General features: G+C 40.6%; 2 protein-coding genes and 1 non-coding gene across 3 annotated transcripts; 2 read left to right on the plus strand and 1 right to left on the minus strand.

Annotated features, from left to right (window-relative positions):
- Window positions 1-2774: 2774 nt before the first annotated feature.
- LOC145951807 (uncharacterized) lies at window positions 2775-10193 on the plus strand. The gene has a single exon (XM_083063884.1). The coding sequence runs from the start codon at window positions 3859-3861 to the stop codon at window positions 8620-8622; it is 4764 nt and encodes a 1587-aa protein (XP_082920010.1). The 5' UTR covers window positions 2775-3858; the 3' UTR covers window positions 8623-10193.
- On the minus strand, window positions 4029-4133 carry LOC145952225 (small nucleolar RNA R71). Its single transcript, XR_014429904.1, has one exon. It is a non-coding gene; the product is annotated as a small nucleolar RNA R71 (small nucleolar RNA).
- A 4591-nt stretch (window positions 10194-14784) lies between the features above and the next one.
- On the plus strand, window positions 14785-18318 carry LOC145951875 (uncharacterized). Its single transcript, XM_083064028.1, has 2 exons — window positions 14785-15481; window positions 16894-18318. The coding sequence occupies exon 2, from the start codon at window positions 16945-16947 to the stop codon at window positions 18178-18180; it is 1236 nt and encodes a 411-aa protein (XP_082920154.1). The 5' UTR covers window positions 14785-15481; window positions 16894-16944; the 3' UTR covers window positions 18181-18318.
- Window positions 18319-23355: the final 5037 nt, after the last annotated feature.

The following is a 23355-nucleotide window of genomic DNA, read 5'->3' on the forward strand; positions in this document are numbered from 1 at the left end:
TGATGCCAAGAAAAGGTGCTCCAAGCTATCATGCACATTTCATAAAAATGATGCGGGTTTATTGATTATTAAGACGATTTTAACCTCACTTATGTTTATTCAAACAGGGTTAAATGACGTGGTTTAGAATTTTATTGCAAGCAAGAAAAGAAGCAATAAAGAATTAATGAAGAATGATTTTATTATAATCATGATGGAAACATGTGCCCTATCGAGGCTCGGGGGTCGGGCTGTCCCCGAGGAGTGATCTCTAATAGTCACTGAATTTACACATCCCTATTAGAAGGAAAAGGACACTTGATGACGACAGCTGGCCTTGACGTTTGTGAACCAGCCTTCCTAAAGATCTGGCTTAAAGAACGTCGAGAAGGATCTTGATTCCTCTTCGTTCTTTGATCTTTAATAGGGTTGTATCCTAACCCTTGTTTCCCCGGATTGTCCTTGATAATGGGTAGCTCCGGGATTCCTTGGGAGTACTTGCCTAATCCTTGTCCTGGCAAGTATCCGTTCTTTGTGAGCATATGAGCTACCTTCTTCATTTCTCGGGGAAACGTTTCAACATTGGCAATTTCCAATGCTTGGAAGGCGGTTTCCAAAGCTTCCTCTGCTGCATCCACATAAGGTATGTTGGATGGCTTGCTGATGAGTATGTCATCTTCAGCTTGTACAGTCACCAGTTTGTCACCCACTATGAACTTGACTTTCTGGTGGAGCGTAGAAGGAATAGCTTTTGCATCATGAATCCAAGGTCGGCCAAGGAGACAGCTGTATGTTGGAGTAATGTCCATCACTTGAAATTCGACGTTGAAGATAGTGGGTCCAATTTGGATTGGAAGATTGATCTCTCCCACCACTTCTCTTTTAGAACCGTCGAAAGCTCGGACGATCATGTTGCTCGGGCGCATTTGGATTCCCTTGATTGCCAATTGCTTTGAGCGTTCTTTTTGGCATCACTTTCAAGGAAGATCCATTACCTACCAAGACTTTAACGATGTGCTACTCCTTGCACTTTGTAGAGATGTGCAAGGGCTTGTTGTGGTTTGATCCCTCGGCGGGGATTTCTTCATCGATGGAGGTGAGGTGATCATTAGCCTTGATGTGACTAACAATCCCCTCAAACTCGTCTTGGGAGATAGTGTGCGACACGTATGCCTCGTTCAAGACTTTCGACAGAGCTTGCCGATGCGGTTTGGAACTTAGGATCAACGACAACAGCGTAATCTTTGCTGGCGTCCTATGAAGTTGATCCACGATGGAGTACTCGCTCTGTCGGATAAACTTTAACAGCTCGTCTGTCTCCTCCTCGGATTCTTTTTTCTCGGTTTTCTTTTCTTCTTTTTCTTTATTCTTGGGGGCTTTATCATGAAGATCTTCGGGAGTGTAGATCCTGCCACTCCTAGTCATGCCCCCAAGTCCAGCGATGTTGGAGATATCGCTGTCGGCAGAAGAGTGGATGTCGTATATCCACGGCACAGCCTTATTTGATTCGTAGGGGAAAGGTCTTGGAGCGGTGATCCTTAATGGTGTCGGACCTTCCCCTTTATTCGTCTTGATTACCAACAACGGAGTTGATGTGCGCTCGCTTGGCGCGGTTGTTGGCTTACACTTGATGACGAACGGCGTGCGATCCATTTTTGAACATACGCATCGATTTAATCCTTTCTTTTTATTTATGTTTATTACTGAATTACTAGGAGGGATGTATGAAATGAATGATTCTTAGATCCCTCCATGATCTATATGCATGAGATGATGATGTTGAACATGCATGCATTGTGTTTATTGAACTAAGCATTATCATGTTTTTAGGATTTTCCTAAGATGATGCATGATATTGCTTGGTTTGGGTAAATACATATTTTTCTTTTGAATATTTTGTATCTTTTTTTGTATTTTTTGGGTGAAAAGGGAAACTACCTATATGAATGCAATGAAGGTAGATGTTAACACCATGTACTAGAAGATCCTTATTTCTATTTATTCTTATTTTAATAGAATAGGAATGTTGTTTGTTTAAAGAATGCAAATGTATGCTCATACAATGTCACATAACGAATGCACAAACAATTCACTCATCCACGAACAGTCACGAGCGAATCACGAGGTAGGGGTATCCTGCAGAAAAGTGCATATTCAAGGTGGTTCTAACTGTTCTCACCGGTCTGAGGCCCCCAAGGTGCCCCCATTATAGGGACCCAATTCCTCTTGTCGTAAGCCGATGGAAAGCTCCAACGCACTGTCGGACTCGAGTTCATGGTTATCACCTTGAGTGATGCTTTCCGACAACGGTCTCATAGGCTCCTATAAACCCATCAACCGGCCGTACTAACATCCACTCCCTATGGATTACCACTCATGCCCCCGGGTATAGAGGGAACTGTTGTGTGCAAAGGTTTGTGTACAGTTTGTATTTCAAACAATTGCGGAAATTTAAACAAACAACAGTTATTAAAGCCATATAATAAATCATGTTATCATACAAGCAAGGGGTAATAAAGTAATTTTAACTATTATTTGTTAAAAATAGTCTGTCACTAAATGGGACTGACTCTCGAAGCTTCCCCAGCGGAGTCGCCATCTGTCGCCACCGGCCCGAAACGGGCTTTCGGCATTCGCGAAGGATGGTTGGACTCGTTTAATTGTTTAAAAATATGGATTGCTAGAATGACGTATTCTCAAACTGAGACCTTGTCAAACGAGCAATTTTATTAAATGATTCACCAATCCATATTAATCCCAAGCGGGACCCTCCATGGATTAGTGGTTTTCGCAAAAGGAGGGTTCGTGGAGTCGCCACCAATGTTTTACTCAAAACATTGGAAAAAGGGATAAGGCAATTGATTTTATAAATCAATTTTGGCCATTACAACCAGAGTTGGGTAAGGGAGTCGGTTACGCGTGGGGAAGGTGTTAGCACCCCACAGCGCCCCTTTCGGGTTCCCTATGACAGATTATTTCTAAAATAATAGCGTAAAATTACTAAATTACCCCTATTTATTATAAACGCTTATAAATTAACTATCTACATGATGACAGTTTAAATATGCACACAGAAAGCAGTAAAAGGAAGGATTTTAAGAAGAAAACCTTTGAAGCGTGCTTTTATATATTTCGTAAAACTGGGAAGCTTTTTTGCGTTCCCTCGCTCTACAAGCCCGCTCGCTCCCTCCTATAAAATTTTGACTACGGAAATCCGGAGGATTTCCCTTCGACTAGGTTCGAATCTCCAAGCTAAGTGCTCGGAATTCCAGAACTTCGTCGGATCGACTCCCAGAGAGATTTCTAGGGCAGAACACTGCTCAAAAACCCCAGAATACTCAAGGAGGGAGTCAAAACTGAGTGAAAAAGTGTGGAATGACGTCCAATTGACGTCATATTTATAGGGAATAGGCGCAATACGGCCTACAGGGGCAATACGGCCGTATTGAAATTTTTGAACTTCAATACGGTCGTATTGGAGTTCAATACGGCCGTATTGAAGTTCAGAAATTTCAATGCGCCCGTATTGAGTTCACTGCGGGTGTATTGAAGTGTCAATACGGGCGTATTGATTTCGGTACGGCCGTATTGAAGTTTCAGAAACTTCAATACGCCGTATTGAGTTTCGCTGCGGCCGTATTGAAGCTTCAATACGGCCGTATTAAGTTCAGTACGGCCGTATTGGGCTTTTTCCCTCCACTTCCTTATTTTGAGCTATTCTAAGACCTCTAGACCTATAGAGAACCCTCCTAGGGCCTTCGAGGAGTCCTTCTGGCTGATTATCCTTCAGTCTTCGAGAGTCTCCAAGCTTTATTTCCGACCCGGACAATTTTAGGGGTCTACAAGCATTTAAAGGAGTTCCATGTAGTGTGTTCCACCATGAGACCTCAAGGAGTTCCTGAAGATCATGTCAAAATGAAGGCATTTCCTTTCTCTCTGGATGGTGTTGCAAAAGATTGGCTCTACTTTCTACCAGCAACAATCACTACATGGAATCAAATGAAGAGATTGTTTCTAGAGAAATTCTTTCCTGCATCCAGAACAGCAGCAATTAGGAAAGAGATTTGTGGTATAAGGCAACTGAATGGAGAAACTTTGTATGAATACTGGGAGAGATTCAACAAGCTGTGTGCTACATGTCCTCAACATCAAATTAGTGAGCAATTATTGATTCAATATTTTTATGAAGGACTAACCTTGATGGATAGGAACATGATAGATGCAGCAAGTGGAGGAGCACTGATGGATAAGACACCAAATGCTGCAAGACAACTCATTTCGAACATGGCAGCCAACACTCAGCAATTTGGATTTAGAGGAGCTGTCAAGGGAGTAAATGAGATGGCAATTGGTGCTGGTTCTAGTTCTGTTTGTGGTGTAGATAATCAAAGGCTGGAAAACAAAATTAATGAGCTGACCACCATGGTGAGACATTTAGCAATTGAACAAAAACAACAGGCGAATGCAGCAAGTGAATGTCCAGCAACAGTTTGTGGCATTTGTTCTTCAGAGGAGCACTATACACATTCATGTCCCACTCTACAAGAAACAGATGCAAATGTTTCTGGAATTTACACCAACCAGCAACAACAATATAGGCCACAACAGCAACAAAATTACAATCCATACTCCCAAACATACAACCCAGGTTGGAAAGATCATCCAAATCTGAAATGGGGGCAACAACAACAACAACCTTCATTCCAACCTTTTGGAAAATATCAGCCTCCATTCAAGCATCAGCAACAACAACCACCAGCACCTACACCTCCTCCTGCACAAAAGAGTGGACCTTCATTCGAGGAGATGATGCAACAGATGGCTGCACAAAATTTGCAGTTTCAGAGAAATATGGATGCCACTGTCCAAGATTTAAAGACTCAAATTGGCCAGTTAGCATCTCAGGTAAATCAGTTTCAATCTCAAGGTTCTGGCAAACTTCCCTCCCAAACAGTTTTAAATCCAAAGGGGAATGTGAGTGCCATTACTTTGAGAAGTGGAAAAGAGTTACCACAAGTGCAGCAACAATCAGTTGTAGCACCAGTGGAATGTGATTCTTCCTTTGCAGGTGCAGCTGAAAATAATGATGCAGCAAAGAGGAGATCAGAGATTCCACTCCCCTTTCCAAATAGACCAGCAAAGAAGAGATTAGAAATTGATACTGAATTGCTGGATATGTTTAGCAAGGTGGAAGTCAACATTCCTCTCCTCGATGCCATCCGACAAATTCCAAAATATGCAAAGTTCCTTAAGGAATTATGTACTAATAAGAGAAAGTTGAAGGGTGATGAGAGAGTGAACATGGGGCGAAATGGTTCTGCATTACTCCAGAAGAAAAATGTGTCTGCCATTATTCCACATGATCTACTTCCAGATTTGCCACAAAAATGCAAAGATCCAGGAACTTTTACTATCCCTTGTACTATAGGGGAAGAAATTTTTACTAATGCTATGCTGGATCTAGGTGCTTCAATAAATGTTATGCCTGCATCTGTTTTTAGATCATTGCAGATTGGAGACTTGATTCCTACAGGTGTGAGCATTCAGCTGGCAAACAGGAGCATTGTGCAGCCACTTGGAGTAGTAGAGGATGTGCTGGTCAAAGTAGAAGATCTTCTCTTCCCTGCAGATTTCTACATTCTTGAGATGGAGGATGAGTCATCCAGTCATGCTACATTGATCCTTGGGAGACCATTCCTAAGGACAGCAAGGACAAAGATAGATGTGCATGCAGGGACTCTTTCTATGGAGTTTGGAGATAATCTGGTGCAATTTAATATTTTTGAGGCTATGAGACATCCAATAGAAAACCATTCTGTTTTTAGTTTGGATGTTATTGATTTATTAGTTGATGATTGCACAGATTTTGATGCTGATCTACTTGCTGATTTTTCTGATTTTACTGACCCATTATGTACTTGTGATGATGATTCATCTATGTGTGCTATTTGTGCAGAAATTAGTGTTGCTATTTCAGGTGTAGCAGATTTAGCCACATCAATAGATGTTCCACCACCAGCATCTGAGACATTATCTCCATCTTTACCTTCATTGCCAGTACCATCCACTGTGCAGGCACCATCAGTAGAGTTAAAGCCTTTACCTGCACATTTGAAGTATGCTTATTTAGAGGATAATCAAGGGCTTCCTGTCATTATAGCTAGCATTCTTGAATCTGATCAGGAGGAGAGACTGTTGCAGGTTTTGAGAGATCATAGGAAAGCCATTGGTTGGACTCTTGCTGACCTTCCTGGGATTAGTCCTGCCATATGCATGCACCGGATTCTACTTGAAGATGAGTTCCGACCTGTGAGGCAGCCACAGAGAAGACTTAATCCTACTATTTTAGATGTGGTGAAGAAAGAGGTCACAAAGTTATTGGCGGCAGGTATAATATATCCTATTTCTGATAGTAAGTGGGTTAGTCCTGTGCAGGTCGTTCCCAAGAAGACTGGGATGACTGTGGTGAGGAACCAGGATGCTGAGTTGGTTCCAACCAGAGTTCAAAATAGTTGGCGAGTTTGTGTGGACTATAGAAGACTTAATCAGGCAACTCGCAAAGACCACTTCCCTCTTCCATTCATCGATCAGGTGTTGGAGAGGTTGGCAGGTAAATCACATTATTGCTTCTTAGATGGATTTTCAGGGTACATGCAGATTCATATTGCACCAGAGGACCAACACAAGACCACATTCACCTGTCCATTTGGCACATTTGCTTACACTAGGATGCCATTTGGTCTATGCAACGCTCCGGCCACTTTTCAGAGGTGTATGGTAAGTATATTTTCTGATCTATTGGAGAGTTGCATGGAGGTGTTTATGGATGATTTTACAGTTTATGGTTCTTCATTTGATGCATGCTTAGAGAGTCTATCTAGGGTATTAGATAGGTGTATCCAAACTAACCTTGTGTTAAATTTTGAAAAATGTCATTTTATGGTCACACATGGTATAGTTTTGGGTCACTTAGTCTCTAGTAGAGGCATTGAGGTTGATAAGGCTAAGATAGATATCATTGCTTCTTTACCTTACCCCGCTTCTGTGTGGGAAGTACGTTCTTTTCTTGGACATGCAGGTTTTTACAGGAGGTTCATCCAAGACTTTAGCAAGATTGCACTGCCACTGTCCAAGCTTCTACAAAAAGAGGTGGAGTTCATTTTTGACCAGCCTTGTCAACTAGCCTTTAAGGAGTTGAGGAAGCGGCTTACCACCACACCTATTGTACAGCCGCCTGATTGGGAGCTTCCATTTGAGCTCATGTGCGATGCATCCAACTTTGCACTTGGGGCTGTTTTAGCTCAGCGGGTTGGGAGGCTTTCGCATGTCATTGCTTATGCCTCTCGCACATTGGATGCAGCTCAAGTCAATTACACCACCACTGAGAAGGAGCTTTTAGCTATTGTATTTGCTTTAGATAAATTTCGTTCATATTTGCTTGGCTCCAAAATTATTGTGTTTTCTGACCATGCAGCTTTGAGATTCCTGTTGAAGAAGCCTGATGCTAAACCCAGATTGATCAGGTGGATGCTTCTTCTTCAGGAATTTGATATTGAGATCAGAGATAAGAGTGGTGCAGAGAATTTGGTAGCAGACCATTTGAGCATGATTGAGGGGGGGCGTGTTGATCCCCTGCCTATTAAAGATGATTTTCCTGATGAGCAGTTGATGCACTTACATGATACTGCTCCTTGGTTTGCTGACATTGTAAATTATTTGGTTGCAGGTGTTCTTCCCCCGGATTTATCTAGATCACAGATAGCTAAACTGAAAAGTGAAGCTAAATATTATGTTTGGGATGACCCTTATTTGTGGAGATTTTGCAGTGACCAGGTGATCCGCAGGTGCATTCCAGATCATGAGATCCAGTCTGTGCTTCAATTTTGTCATGCTTCACCTGTTGGAGGACATTATGGTTCATACAGGACAGCTAGGAAGGTGTTGGACAGTGGGTTTTATTGGCCCACCATTTTCAGAGATGCACATCAGATATTCAGCACCTGTGAGCAGTGTGAGAGAGCAGGGATGGCCATTACACGCAGGCATGAGATGCCCCAACATCCTATCATTTTCTGTGAGGTTTTTGATGTTTGGGGTATTGATTTTATGGGTCCATTTCCTCCATCTTTTGGTTACACTTATATTTTACTAGCTGTTGATTATGTTTCAAAATGGGTGGAGGCTAAGGCCACCAAAACTAATGATTCTAAAGTTGTTGTGGATTTTGTTAGATCCAATATTTTTTGTAGGTTTGGTGTGCCTAAAGCCATCATCAGTGATAGGGGGAGCCATTTCTGTAATAGGAGCATGCAGGTTTTGCTTCATAAGTATGGGGTGGTGCATAGAGTGTCTACAGCTTATCATCCTCAAACTAATGGGCAAGCTGAAGTTTTTAACAGGGAAATCAAGCAAATTTTGCAGAAAATAGTGCACCCCAATAGGAAGGATTGGAGCAAGCTTTTGGAGGATGCTCTGTGGGCACATAGGACAGCTTACCGGACACCTATTGGGATGTCTCCTTATAGGATTGTGTTTGGTAAAGCATGTCATCTACCTGTTGAGGTTGAGCATAGAGCATATTGGGCAGTGAAGAATTGTAACTTGGCATTTGACCAAGCTGGTATGCAAAGGAAGCTTCAGTAGCAGCAACTTGAGGAGCTTCGGTTGGAAGCCTATGAAAACTCCAAGATTTATAAAGAGAAAGTCAAGCGCTTTCATGATAGTCATCTTTTAAGAAAGGAGTTTAAAGTGGGCCAACAAGTATTATTGTTCAATTCTCGCCTAAAGCTCATTGCCAGTAAACTTAGATCAAGGTGGGATGGTCCTTTTGTTATTACTAATGTGTTTTCCCATGGTGCAGTAGAAATTGAAAATGAAGTTACCGGCAAAACCTTCAAAGTGAATGGGCATCAACTTAAGGAATTTCATCAAAGTCCAAAGTTGGAGGACAAAGATGTGGAGGACATTTCATTAGAAGAGCCAACTCTTGGACCTTGAGGGAGTTCTACCCCTTATCTTATAATTTGCAATTGTCTTTATTGATTGCATTATTTGTTTCATTGAGGACAATGTGTGTTTCAAGTGTGGGGGGAGTTGTTTGCATAAAAAAAAAATAATAATAATAAAAATATATATATATATATATATATATAAAAATAAGAATAAAAATTCAGAGTTTCAGAGAGAATCACGACCGTGATTCTAAATCACGGGCGTGATCTTCTCTGGAAAATTTTTGGAAAACCCCAGAGAGAATCACGACTGTGATTCTAAATCACGGGCGTGATCTTCTCTGGAAAATTTTTGAAAAAAAACCCCAGAGAGAATCACGACCGTGATTATAAATCACGGGCGTGATCTCCTCTGTTTGAATTTTTGAAAACTCACAAAGAGAATCACGGCCGTGATTTCCAATCACGCCCGTGATTCCCTGCTGACGCTCAACAGATACAACCCTCTGTTTTCTGCATTCTGATTCTGCATTTTATTTCTGTTTTCTATATTCTATTTTTGCATTTCTGTATTCTATTTTGTATTGTTTTCTGTATTCTGTATTCTGTTTCTGTTTTATTTTCTGTCTTTATTTTTCTGTTTTTGTTGTTTTGCTGTTTTGTTGTTTTGTAATAGAAAATAGAATGAAAAAAAAAATTTCTTATTTTTTTCTTTGGATTTGTAGATGTATGGATTTAGAAAGTTGCATCATTTTTGTTGATTGGTTGAACATCATGAAGTGAAAACCATTTGTGCATTTTTAGTTTTGTTAGTTGATTTGAAAAATTAAAGTTTGATTCTTTGATAATAGAATTTTAACCTTGTGAGATTTGAGCCTATATTGATGGATGGAATACATCACTCCGTTCCAATTTCTTTCTTGTGTGAATTTGCTCATGATTGCTAGATTACTCTAGGTTTTGCCTTAACTCTTTTGAAGCTTCTTGTTCACATGCTCTATTGATATGATTTAGGCATTTAGGCATTTGTTTCTTAAACTACTAGCCAAATAGCCTACCTTACATATAATTTTTTTCCCCCTAGTTTCCCTCTTTGAGCCTTTATAACCCTTCCTTGATTTTAGCTCATTATAAGCCAAAAGTGAAAAACCATGATATCCCATAACCTTAGGGATTAAAGGAGCTTTGGAATTGTTTTGGGAATGGGTTCTTTATAAGTGTGGGGGTGCTTTTAGGGAATGCTTCTATATTGTTGATATTGAGTTATTTGGCACTTTAAAAAAAGAGGAAAAGAAAAAAAAAAAAGGGAAAAGAAAAAAAAAATCAAAATAAATAATTTGCCATTGGGAGGCAAAAAAATTCAAAATTCAAAACTGAAAAAAATAATAATAATAATAAATAAATAAATACATATGAAAATGGATAGCATAACAATTTATAGGAGTTTCTTCTAGGGGTAATCTTTATGCTTATTGAACCTATTCCCCATTGCTCCTCTTTTCTCTTTGGTTATAAAGCTTAAATGACATTTTTTTTTCTTTTCTCATCTAACCTTTACCTTGGCCAAGTTACAACCTAATAAAAGTCCTATTGATCTTTAATTGCATGTGATTCAAGTTGTGAAATTTAGAGGTTTGTCAAAGCTTGGGTGTGCTAGTTCTACATGATGCATTTGAGTGTAAACACAAACTTAAACACTTGAGTGAGGAGTGTAAACACTTCCTTGTGAGGGTTCTATTATTTTTGAATCATTCTTTAATTGAGCTTATCACCTTGCTAGCTTCTAATGTTGCATTTGTGTTCATGGATTGTTGTTTTACCTTGATGCTTGAATGTTGTATTCTTTCTTTCTTCTTATACATTTGTGAATTCATTAGAAAAATTTAAGAAGTTTTGCTCATTCTTTGATAAAGTTTTAGAAAAGTTATATTAGAGTGATTTTTAGTTTTGCCCCGGAGTGCAAAAGATTAAGTGTGGGGGTATTTGATAGTCATATTTTAGTATATCTTTCTTTATGTGATTTTACCTTGTTTGATTCTTTTTAGTAGCCTTTATTCATGTTTTAGTTCAGATTTGCATTAGTGAATCATTTAGGAATTAGTTATAAATTTTACTAATTTTCCGTAAGAATTTCCTGTTTTGACACAGTTTCTTGTACAAGCCATATCTAGAGCTATTCAACTCGGAATTTGGCAAACTTGGTGTCCCTGTAAAGATAAGACGGAGATCTACAATTCACATGTTGGACGAAAAGCCCAGTTTGGACATTTTCAGACCCAAAATTGTGCTTTAAGGTCGCGGCGCTGCACTTGATTGTTCAGCTTGTCATGAAACTGTTTTGTTTAGTTAATTAGGCTTTTGAATTGTAATTAGTGGACTGGACCTTTGGTTTTAGGCCCATTATTTTGTCTTTAAAAGCATGTAATGACTCAGGAGTTGGGTCTTGGACAATTCATTTTTTTAGATTTTCAGATTTGAGATAACTTCCTCAAGAAGTTTCTCTCAAAAGTCTCTCTTCTCTCTTTAGAAACTTCTCATCTTCTCTCTCACTCTCTCTTTACACGAATCCTTTTCTCTCTCACGGAATTTCTTCTCTCAATTGGAATTTGCTGCAACATGATAATGAGGCACGGCTAATTCCTTAATCGGGTTAAGGTTTCAAGAACTACGGTAAATTTGAGTTTCTAATTTTTACCGAACGAATTCTTTCTTCTTCTCTTTTTTTTTGTTTAGTGTAAATTCTGTTTTTCATGATATTGAATCTCTGTTTTGAACCCTAAATGAAAATGAGAAGAAGTATTTTCTAATTAGAAATAACCTAAATCCCTAATTCAATCGGTTACTTTCTTGAATTTTGTTGAAATTTGGAATGTGCGATTGTAGTTTCTGTTTTAATAAAATTCACAATCTAGATTTAGATTACTGTTTGGATTAATTTCGGATTGAATTAGATGGATTAATAATTCATATTTGTTGTGAACAATGATGATTATACCGTAGGAATTGAAACCTTGAACCGAATTTCTATACTACTGAAATTTTGTGTTGATTTGATTTCTTTGCTTTCTTAATGCTTTGCTCTAATTGTTTGCTGGAAAATCTTTTCCCCCTGAGTTCTAAATTGATTTACATACATGATTAAATTCAAAATATAATGTGCTTGTGTCCTTGAGAGATGACCTAGGTTAAGTCCTCTATATTACAGAAATTTGTTGAGGAACCTAGAATTGTTTGATAGTGATACGACTGAGCTATCAATATGCATGATTATGCTATGAATTCTTGTGAATTAAAGTGCTAAAATACGAGTAAAATACACAACATCAAATAACCCCAAACTTGAACTTTTGTTTGTCCTCAAACAATAATTAGCACTTTGAAAAAAAAAATCATCAAGAATTAACTGAGCATTTAAAATCTTCACTCTTAGTCTCACAAGGTCCAATTAGAATCTTAATCTTTCATTACTAGCGCCAACTCTTAGTTTCTAAGAGTTTCATGATGTCAAATCTTGTAAAGCTCATTAGTCAAACGAAGATAATTTAACAGAAATAATTTTTCAATGCTTGTGACACAAATAGGGGTAATATTTTTATTTTTGTTTTTGTCTCACCTAAAACATTTCCCCAGTAGCCAATCAGTGTAGAGAGGATGATAATTTCAAGAACACGTAGCCTCAAAGGGGGTCTAGCTATTTTACTAAACAATTCCCCAGTAGCTAATTAATTCCCTTAGTTTTCTAAGGTTAAGAATATTCTCCCTCTAACCTATGACCTCAAAGGGGTGCTAGGTGATTTTTTTTTTTTTTTTTTATTACCCCCCAAAAGCTTTTAAGCACGAATTAAAAAGAATTTATCTTCAACAGACTATTTTTATAATTCTCGATCATTTCAAGCCTCAATACTAAGAACCAAGTGCTAGCCACAAAACCAGCTAATTTTTCAACCTTTTGTTCTGAGACTTCAAGATTCAATTCATCACATTCAGTGTTTTCAAAGACGAACAATTTCATTAAAAATATTTACTTTTCAAACACAAATTCAAGCTGGGATTAACTGAATATGTATATATGCATGATTTTTTTTTTATTTTTTATTTTTATTTTTTTTTTATTTTACTTTGCATGAATGAATGAAATGCGTACATCCTCCTAACCCCAAACTTAAAGATTTGCTTGTCCCGAAGCAAAGAGCTAATGAATGCATGATAGATTATTTTGACAAAATTATAAAATGCATGAATATGCAACCAACCCACAACAGAAAGGAATGCTTGTCCCTAAGCATCAAAGTAAAATAAGGAATAAGAAAGATCTCACTGTGGTGGAAAACCATCTGGATACCGTTGAATGTGCCATTGATACATTTGATCAACCATGTAATTATAATGCTGCTGGCGTTCATCCATTTGTTTCAGCCGGTTATCCATTGATTGAATAGCTGCCAAGATAGCAGCATTGTCCACCTCAGGTCCAGGATGTAGAGGGGGTTGTTCAGGAGCTGCTTCCTCATCTGCAGGAGCCGCTTCCTCAGCTGCTGGAGGTAGGTCCTCTAATGGCTCCAGTGGAAACTGCCGTGTAGCCCGGTTCTTCACGGTGTATGTTGGATTTGGTAACTGGTGGTGCACTCCCGACTGGGTTACTACAAAGTAGTATTTATCATCTTCATCTTTCGCAATGCAGTTCATAGAAGAGCAGGTAGCAAAATTAATAGTACGACTTCCAGGGAGTGATTCTAACTGGTCCAGCCAAGCGTGATAGCCAAGGTGTTTGGCTATAGTGGTAATGAGGCCGCCATTCACAATTGCACCATGGCTGGTATTGGAAATACTCTGGAACTGTCGTGCCAAATGACTGCCAGAATCAATAGGCTCCTCTCTGTTTTCCATCATAGCCCATAAAAGTAAAAGGTCGCTCAAACGAACCTTTCCTTCAGAATCACCTCGGGCCAAAATAGTAGAGGCAATAAAGCGGTGCATAATACGGATGGCGGGATGGCGGAAAGCAGAGGAATTACATTTTCCAGCGACCCATTTACTTGTACCTGTCAAACTATACCAAAAAGAACCAGGGTTGAAAGAACTTGGGGTTCTTGTGCTCCCTCCAGTGGGAAATCCAAAAATATTATTGAACTGAGCCAGGGTTAATTCGTGTTCTTGGTTAAACATACGGAAAGAAATCAAACCTTCAGAACAATTTGGCCCAGATAATATTTCCGTGTGGAGAGAGCTCAAGAACTCAAGAACTAGTCGAGGATAAACAACATCATTATGCATGGTAGCAAAGGTTGTCCACCCAATGTTAGTTAACATGAAATTGATATCAGCACGTAAACCCAACTTACGAATAAATGGGAAGTCGAGATACCTGGTAGGATGGATAGTGCGGAAGCGTAATACCTCGTTCCGCTCACGCTGTTCATCGTTCCGATAGAACCTCGGAGGAAGGTGCGGAATTTCACTTGCTTCTTCCTCGTAACTGTGGGTATCGGAAGCGGTGGAGGACGAACCAACGGTACGGGTGCGCTTGGGAGCCATGGATGAACGGAAGGAGTGAATGTGGGAGGAAGAGGGAAGAAGAGGAAGAAGAAGTGAGAAGCTAGGGTTTGGGAGAGAAGAAAAGAGAGAATGGGCAGAGTTCGTAAGTTTGAGAGAAGTGAGAATGTAAAAGGAGGGGGAAAAATATATAAGGGAAAGGGGAATTTCAAAAATCACGGGTTGTATCTGTTGAGCCTCAGCAGGGAATCACGGGCGTGATTGGAAATCACGGCCGTGATTCTCTTTGTGAGTTTTCAAAAATTCAAACAGAGGAGTGTAGACCCCTAAAATTGTCCGGGTCGGAAATAAAGCTTGAAGACTCTCGAAGACTGAAGGATAATCAGCCAGAAGGACTCCTCGAAGGCCCTAGGAGGGTTCTCTGTAGGTCTAGAGGTCTTAGAATAGCTCAAAATAAAGAAGTGGAGGGAAAAAGCCCAATACGGCCGTACTGAACCCCAATACGGCCGTATTGAAGCTTCAATATGGCCACAGTGAACTCAATACGGCGTATTGAAGTTTCTGAAACTTCAATACGGCCGTACTGAAATCAATACGGCCGTATTGAAGCTTCAATACAGCCGTATTGAATTCAATACGGCCGTATTGAAATTTCTGAACTTCAATACGGCCGTATTGAACTTCAATACGACCGTATTGAAGTTCAAAAATTTCAATACGGCCGTATTGCCCCTGTAGGCCGTATTGAGGCCCATTCCTATAAATAGGAGGCCATTTGGACGTCCTACCACACTTTGGAAGATAGTTTGAACCCTCTCCTTGAGTATTCTGGGGTTTTTGAGCAGTGTTCTGCCCTAGAAATCACTCGGAGAGTTGATCCGACGAAGTTCTTGAGCCCCGAGCCATTTTGCTTGAGGATCGAACCTAGTCGAGGGGAAATCTTTTTGATTCCCTTAGTTAAAATTTTGTTCTAGGAGAGCGAGGAGCGGGCTTGTAGAGCGTGGGAACGCCAAAACGCTTCCCAGTTCTTTACAATATATAAAAGCACGCTTCAAGAGGTTTCCTTTCAATCCTTCCTTTTACTGCTTTCTGTGTGTATATTTAAACTGTCATCATGTAGATAGTCAATTCATAATTGTTTAGAATAAATAGGGGTAATTTAGTAATTTTATACTGTTCTGTTAAAAATAATCTGTCATAGGGAACCCGAAAGGGGCGCTGTGGGGTGCTAACACCTTCCCCACGCGTAACCGACTCCCTTACCCAACTCTGGTTGTAGTGGCCAAAGTTGATTTTTAAATCAATTGCCTTATCCCTTTTTCCAATGTTTTGAGTAAAACATTGGTGGCGACTCCACGAACCCTCCTTTTATGAAAACCACTAATCCATGGAGGGTCCCGCTTGGGATTAATATGGATTAGTGAGCCTTTTAATAAAATTGCTCGTTTGACGAGGTCTCAGTTTGAGAATAAGTCATTCTAGCAATCCACTATTCTTAAACAAATAAACGAGTCCAACCATCCCTCGCGAATGCCGAAAGCCCGTTTCGGGCCGGTGGCGACAGATGGCGACTCCGCTGGGGAAGCCTCGAGAGTCAGTCCCATTTAGTAACAGATTATTTTTAACAAATAATAGTTAAAATTACTTTATTACCCCTCACTTGTATGATAACATGTTTATCTATTTGGCTTTAATAACTGTTGTATTTTTAAATTTACGCAATTGTTTGAAATAAAAACTGCACACAAACCTTTGCACACAACAGTTCCCTCTATACCCGGGGGCATGAGTGATTAACCATAGGGAGTGGATGTTAGTACGGCCGGTTGTCGAATGGGTCTATAGGTGCCCGTAGACCGTTGTCGGAAAACATCACTCAAGGTGATAACCATGAACTTGAGTCCGACGGTGCGTTGGAACTTTCCATCGACCTACGACGAGAGGAATTGGGTCCCTATAATGGGGGCACCTTGGGGGCCTTGGACTGGTGAGAACAGTTAGAACCTACCTTGAATATGCACCATTTCTGCAGGAGACCCCTACCTCGTGATTCGCTCGTGACTGTTCGTGGATGAGTGAATTGTTTGTGTAAATGTTTACGTGCAATTGTTTGTGCATTAATAAATAACCTCGTGATAAGGTCTAAAAAATTCCCCATGCATAAAAAACCATGACATGAGAGGAAAGACCATGTGTGAAAATATAATAAAAGTGAGAAGCATGTACATCATTACCAATAAGACATCATGCATCCTCATGAAAACATACATTTTAGGATCACCAATACCTCTTGACATGAGTGAAAGAGACCCATGACTATAGAGATTCTCCGTTGGGGAGAAATCATAGATAAAGAAGGGTGGTAAACTTCCGTCTTAAAAAGGCAGCGCCTTAAAGATGGAGGTTTATCAAGCTCATGTTAAAAAGTGTATTCATTCCATAAAATAAACTAACTAAACATTCATTTTAGAAAGTGGCTGGTCATCTCTCTGTCCTTACGCGCGCACGGAAAATCAAGAAAATGGAAGCATTGGAGGAGCAAAACAAAAAGCTCACAACCGAGCTTTCACAGCTCAAAGAGCAGATGGCGCAAATGTTGGAACTCATGCGTCACCATAACATTCATGGATCTCATCACAATGACCATGGGTCCCATCATGAGGAGGAGGAGCATGAAGAAGATCCTCCACATGCCATACCTCTTGGGGCTGGAATTATGATCAAAGAGCCCGAGGTTTCAAAAGAACAATTCCACGCCCTAGAGCATCGGCTAAGGGCTATGGAGGGGCATGATTTTGATATCAAAGATGCCGCCGACATGTGCTTAGTGAGGGATATTCAATTCCCTCCCAAATTTAAAGTGCCAGATTTCCCGAGATACGTGGGATCGACTTGCCCCAAGAGTCATCTCACCATGTACTGCCGAAAGATGGCTGCATATGCCACAAACGAAAAGCTCTTGATTCATTGCTTTCAAGAGAGCTTGGCTGAAACTGCACTCAACTGGTATATGCAGCTAGATGGAAATCAAGTATGTACATGGAGGCAGTTGGCCGACGCCTTTCTCAAGCGCTACAAATACAACATCGACCTAACACCTGATAGGTCAGATCTTCAAGCCTTGAGTAAGACAAATGATGAATCCTTCAAGGCGTACGCCCAACGATGGAGGGAGTTGGCGGCACAGATAGAGCCCCCGCTGTCAGATAAGGAGATGGTGTCCTTATTCATCAACTCGTTGACTGGTCCCTATTACGATAAAATGATAGGGAACACAACGACACTCTTCTCGGACATCATCACTATTGGGGAGAGAGTGGAACAAGGATTGAAAAGTGGGAAGCTAGCTAAGCCTTCCCAATCATTCGAGGCTAAGAAGACCTTCAGGAAGAAGAATGAGGGAGGAGTCAATGCTATAACCATTTCTTCATCTTCTTCCACTTCGAAGTCAGGAAGATCGCAATTCATCCCTGTGAAGAAGTTTGATAAACTTCCGACCACTTATAGCGATCTCCTGCCGAAGCTAGTAGAAGCCAAACTTCTAGCTCATGTTCCACCAAGGAAGATCGACCCACCTTACCCCGATTGGTACAAGCCACAAGACAAATGTTTATACCATTCGGGGGCACCGGGGCATTCAACAGAGAGATGCCTAGCTCTCAAATACAAGGTCCAAAACCTTATTGATGCTGGGTGGGTCACCTTCGATTCGACAGCGCCCGACGTGAGCAAGAATCCTCTACCAAAGCAGGAGTAGAGAATGGCAAGCCACAATAGGGCCCCTTCATATTTCTCTTTTAGGGACTCATGATCAGTACCCGAGATCATGAGAACCTTTTCATGTAAATAAGGGTTTTTGTACATTTTACATATATCAACAAAGAGGCATTTCACACATCACTCTCTTTTGTTCTTTTCTCTCTTTCCTCATCAATATTAATAAATTCTAAACCTAAACAGAACCAATAAAATAATTGTGTCTGTAATTGTTCGCTCTAACCGGGATCCGAAGGTGAAAGGGTTGAGTTGGACAGTGATGAGGAGACCATTTCTCCGGATCTGCAAAGATTGCTAGATCAAGAAGCTCGTCAAGAGAAATTCGAAACCGTGAATTTGGGGCATGGCCGAAAGATAAAAGAGGTCAACATTGGGACCCATATCAGTGATGAAATAAGGACACATGCTTCCACTATGATTATAATAAAATCATTCTTTCTCATTGCTTCTTTTCTTGCTTATAATAAAATTCTAAACCACATTTTTTTAACCCTGTTTGAATAAACATGAATGAGGTTAAAATCATCTTAATAATAATAAACCCACATCATTTTTATGTGGAAGTGTGCGTGTCAACTTGGAGCACCTTTTCTTGGCCTCAATAAGTGCCATCATGGATAAAGAAATCCTAAAGATAAAAAGACCCGCTAGGAATCCCACAAAAGGGTGACCTAGGCAAAAGTTAGGGTTACAATAATAAACAAAAACAAAGGTCCGCTAAAACGCCACAAAAGGGTGTTTTAGGCAAAAATAAGGACAATCAAAAAACAAAAGAAATCCATGATGGTAACATGAACCGAATTCAAAAAGAAAGGTTCAAGAGCAGCTATCCAAGTTGTCAAAATCACAACGTCAATAAACAAAGATTTTCTTAACTTCATAAGTGTTTAATCAAGCAAGCCTAAACACATAAGCCTACCTTGGCCATCCCTTCTTACAAAAACCATTTTTGAAAAATAATCCCCTCTAAAATACAAACTTCAAAACAAAAATATCTTTCCCTTCTTTTCTCTCTTGTCCCAAAAGATTTTAGAATAATCTAGTGGAAGCATGGAGAAATAAATCATCACTGATAATGGATCTAATCTGAACAACAAAATGGTGGAAGAACTGTGCCAAGAATTCAAGATCCAACACCACAACTCTTCCCCATATCGGCCAAAGATGAATGGGGCAGTCGAGGCAACCAATAAGAACATCAAAAAAAATAGTGCAAAAGACGGTTGTCTCATTTAAAGACTGACACGAGATGTTACCCTTCGCTCCTCATGGCTATAGGACTTCAGTACGTCCATTTACAGGAGCTACTCCATTCTCACTCGTTTATGGGGTGGAGGCAGTTCTACCCATCGAAGTCGAAATATTCTATCTAAGGGTAATCATGGAAACAAAACTTTCCGAGGCAGAATGGGTTCAAAGCCAATATGACCAGTTGAACCCTATCAAAAAGAAACGGCTGAACGCCATATGCCATGGTCAAGCCTATCAGAGGAAGATCAAAAAGGCTTTTGACAAGAAAGTCCACCCTCGAGTCTACCATGAGGGAGAGTTGGTAATGAAGAAATTACTACCAACTCAAAAGGACAAAATCGGAAAGTATGCCCCAAATCACGGAGGACCATACGTGGGAAAACGAGCCTTCTCAGGAGGAGCATTGATCCTCACAAACATGGATGGAGAAGAACTTCGATACTTAGTCAACACTGACGTGGTAAAGAAGTACTATGCTTGAAGACGTTGCTTGCATAGGCCCGCTAGGATGAAAACCCAAAAAGGGCGTCCTAGGCAAAAGTTAGGGCAAAATAAAAAGCCTGCCAGTACAAGGGTACTAGGCAAAACAAAGGCAAATTTACCCCGTTAGGATACGTCCTAAGCAAAAGTTAGGGGCAAAAGAATAAGATGTAAAAGCAAAGCAAGCAACGATCGCTTAAACCGAAAACCGAAAGGCGGTTCAAGTGATTATCTTCTAGAAGCAAGCATCTTGCAGCATCTACACTCCTGGCTCAGGCCGAAGCAATTAGGGGAACGTAAAGAGCAACAATTACAGATATAATTGTTAAGCCCAATGTATATAGCCTACCCTGGCCAGCCATTCTTCAGAAATTTCCTTCTGTATATCTTTCTGTAAAAACACTTGTGAATATCAATAAAAATATCCATTTGTTTCTTTTCTTTCTTGACCATGTGATTATGCCTCTGAATTGGTTTTTCATAAAATTGTACGAAATTCCATTAATAATCGGTCAATAAAAGAAAATTGGAGGGGTTCCTGTAAAATCCATAATCTCCTGCATAAAGGCTCACAAAAATACTCCCTCGCGTCAATGACAGAAAGTCCTCCAAGAAGAAGGGGATAGGGAGAGCCACTCACTTTTCTAAATAAATGAACAAAAGTAAAAATTGTATTGCATTTGTGCATCACACACACATTAGTTGTACATTCAAAGACCTTATCATGAGGCAACCGCATAAAATAGAAAAATAGAAAATTGCTTGTGTATGACAGCAGCAAGCAAAATACAAAGATTCAGAAAATCAACAGCATCATACAGAATAACTGAGCCTGGAGAGGCTTGCCGAAAGAATACTCTCAAAATAACTGAGCCTGGAGAGGCTCGCCGAAATAATACTCTCAGAATAATTGAGCCTGGAGAGGCTCGCAGAAATAATACTCCCCAGAGGGAACCTCAGCTCAAGCTCACGGAAAAATCCCCAGCGAGAGCTATCAAAGCAAAATCGACGCAATCCCCAATGGAAGTGCGATCATCCAAACAGTATATACAAGTCAAAGGACTTAACACTTCCTCGGTGGAAGATAGCTCTCCGACTCAAAGCACTGAGCGAGGCTAAGCCTGTAGAGGCTTCCTAAATAATACTCTGGGACACAATAAGATCCCCAAATCCCCAATCGCCTACTCAAGAGGCATCCCTGCAAAAAGGAGAAGAAAATCAAAAATATCAATAAGTATTCCCCAAGTGGAATCCGGCTCTTAGCCAAACATCGAACGTCAAGCCGATACGCCTAACAGAAGAGGCTAATCAAAATCAACGACAAAATCCCCCAGTGGATAACAGCCTACACAGAGGCAACACAATCAGAAAATCAAAGAGAGACACCCGAATAAGGATAACCGGGATACTCCACTCACGTCAAAAGGACGTCAGCCAAACATAAGGCATCGCTCAACTCAGAGAGCATCTGTGTCTACACCCCAAGGAGTCAAAAATTCCCATGGGTACCAACTAAGCAATGCAAGTTGGGACACAAGAACCTATGAATGACTGCACATCCCCTAGACGGATCCCTGCGTTATCCAGCCCTCAGCGGCACAAAATCAGAAAAACAAACCGTCGAAGCAGCATTGTGGACTGTGGAGACAAACTATACTCAACTACCTCATCTTTGAGAGGCAAAGTCTGGAGAGACGATACTCAAACGAAGTCTGGAGAGACGGTACTCAAACAAGGTCTGGAGAGACAATACTCAAACAAGGTCTGGAGAGACAATACTCAAACAAGGTCTGGAGAGACAATACTCAAACAAGGTCTGGAGAGACAGTACTCAAACAAAGTCTGGAGAGACAGTACTCGAAGTCTGGAGAGACAGTACTCGAAGTCTGGAGAGACAGTACTCAGAGTCTGGAGAGACGATACTCAAATAAAGTCTGGAGAGACAATACTCAAACAAAGTCTGGAGAGACAATACTCAAACAAGGTCTGGAGAGACAGTACTCAAACAAAGTCTGGAGAGACAGTACTCGAAGTCTGGAGAGACAGTACTCGAAGTCTGGAGAGACAGTACTCAGAGTCTGGAGAGACGATACTCAAATAAAGTCTGGAGAGACAATACTCAAACAAAGTCTGGAGAGACAGTACTCGAGGTCTGGAGAGACAATACTCAAGGTCTGGAGAGACAATACTCAGCCATCAGCGTCGTCAGAGGCACGTTGGTGTTAAACTTAGCTACCGAGGTTGTCAGAAGCGCCAAGGTATGCAACAACCTGGAGAGGCTACTCAACAATTTTCCACCGGAAGACATTACAAGTCAGAAGGTCGGCACATCACCCGGACAATTGGGTCAACTCCTTTACTTGTCAGCCGGTACACCAAAAGACCGTTTGACTAAGTAAAGGGGGGGCAGCTGTAGACCCCTAAAATTGTCCGGGTCGGAAATAAAGCTTGAAGACTCTCGAAGACTGAAGGATAATCAGCCAGAAGGACTCCTCGAAGGCCCTAGGAGGGTTCTCTGTAGGTCTAGAGGTCTTAGAATAGCTCAAAATAAAGAAGTGGAGGGAAAAAGCCCAATACGGCCGTACTGAACCCCAATACGGCCGTATTGAAGCTTCAATATGGCCACAGTGAACTCAATACGGCGTATTGAAGTTTCTGAAACTTCAATACGGCCGTACTGAAATCAATACGGCCGTATTGAAGCTTCAATACAGCCGTATTGAATTCAATACGGCCGTATTGAAATTTCTGAACTTCAATACGGCCGTATTGAACTTCAATACGACCGTATTGAAGTTCAAAAATTTCAATACGGCCGTATTGCCCCTGTAGGCCGTATTGAGGCCCATTCCTATAAATAGGAGGCCATTTGGACGTCCTACCACACTTTGGAAGATAGTTTGAACCCTCTCCTTGAGTATTCTGGGGTTTTTGAGCAGTGTTCTGCCCTAGAAATCACTCGGAGAGTTGATCCGACGAAGTTCTTGAGCCCCGAGCCATTTTGCTTGAGGATCGAACCTAGTCGAGGGGAAATCTTTTTGATTCCCTTAGTTAAAATTTTGTTCTAGGAGAGCGAGGAGCGGGCTTGTAGAGCGTGGGAACGCCAAAACGCTTCCCAGTTCTTTACAATATATAAAAGCACGCTTCAAGAGGTTTCCTTTCAATCCTTCCTTTTACTGCTTTCTGTGTGTATATTTAAACTGTCATCATGTAGATAGTCAATTCATAATTGTTTAGAATAAATAGGGGTAATTTAGTAATTTTATACTGTTCTGTTAAAAATAATCTGTCATAGGGAACCCGAAAGGGGCGCTGTGGGGTGCTAACACCTTCCCCACGCGTAACCGACTCCCTTACCCAACTCTGGTTGTAGTGGCCAAAGTTGATTTTTAAATCAATTGCCTTATCCCTTTTTCCAATGTTT

Source organism: Cajanus cajan, chromosome 9, assembly GCF_000230855.2.
Source record: "Cajanus cajan strain Asha chromosome 9, NIPB_CcT2T_4, whole genome shotgun sequence".
NCBI classification, from domain to species: domain Eukaryota; kingdom Viridiplantae; phylum Streptophyta; class Magnoliopsida; order Fabales; family Fabaceae; genus Cajanus; species Cajanus cajan.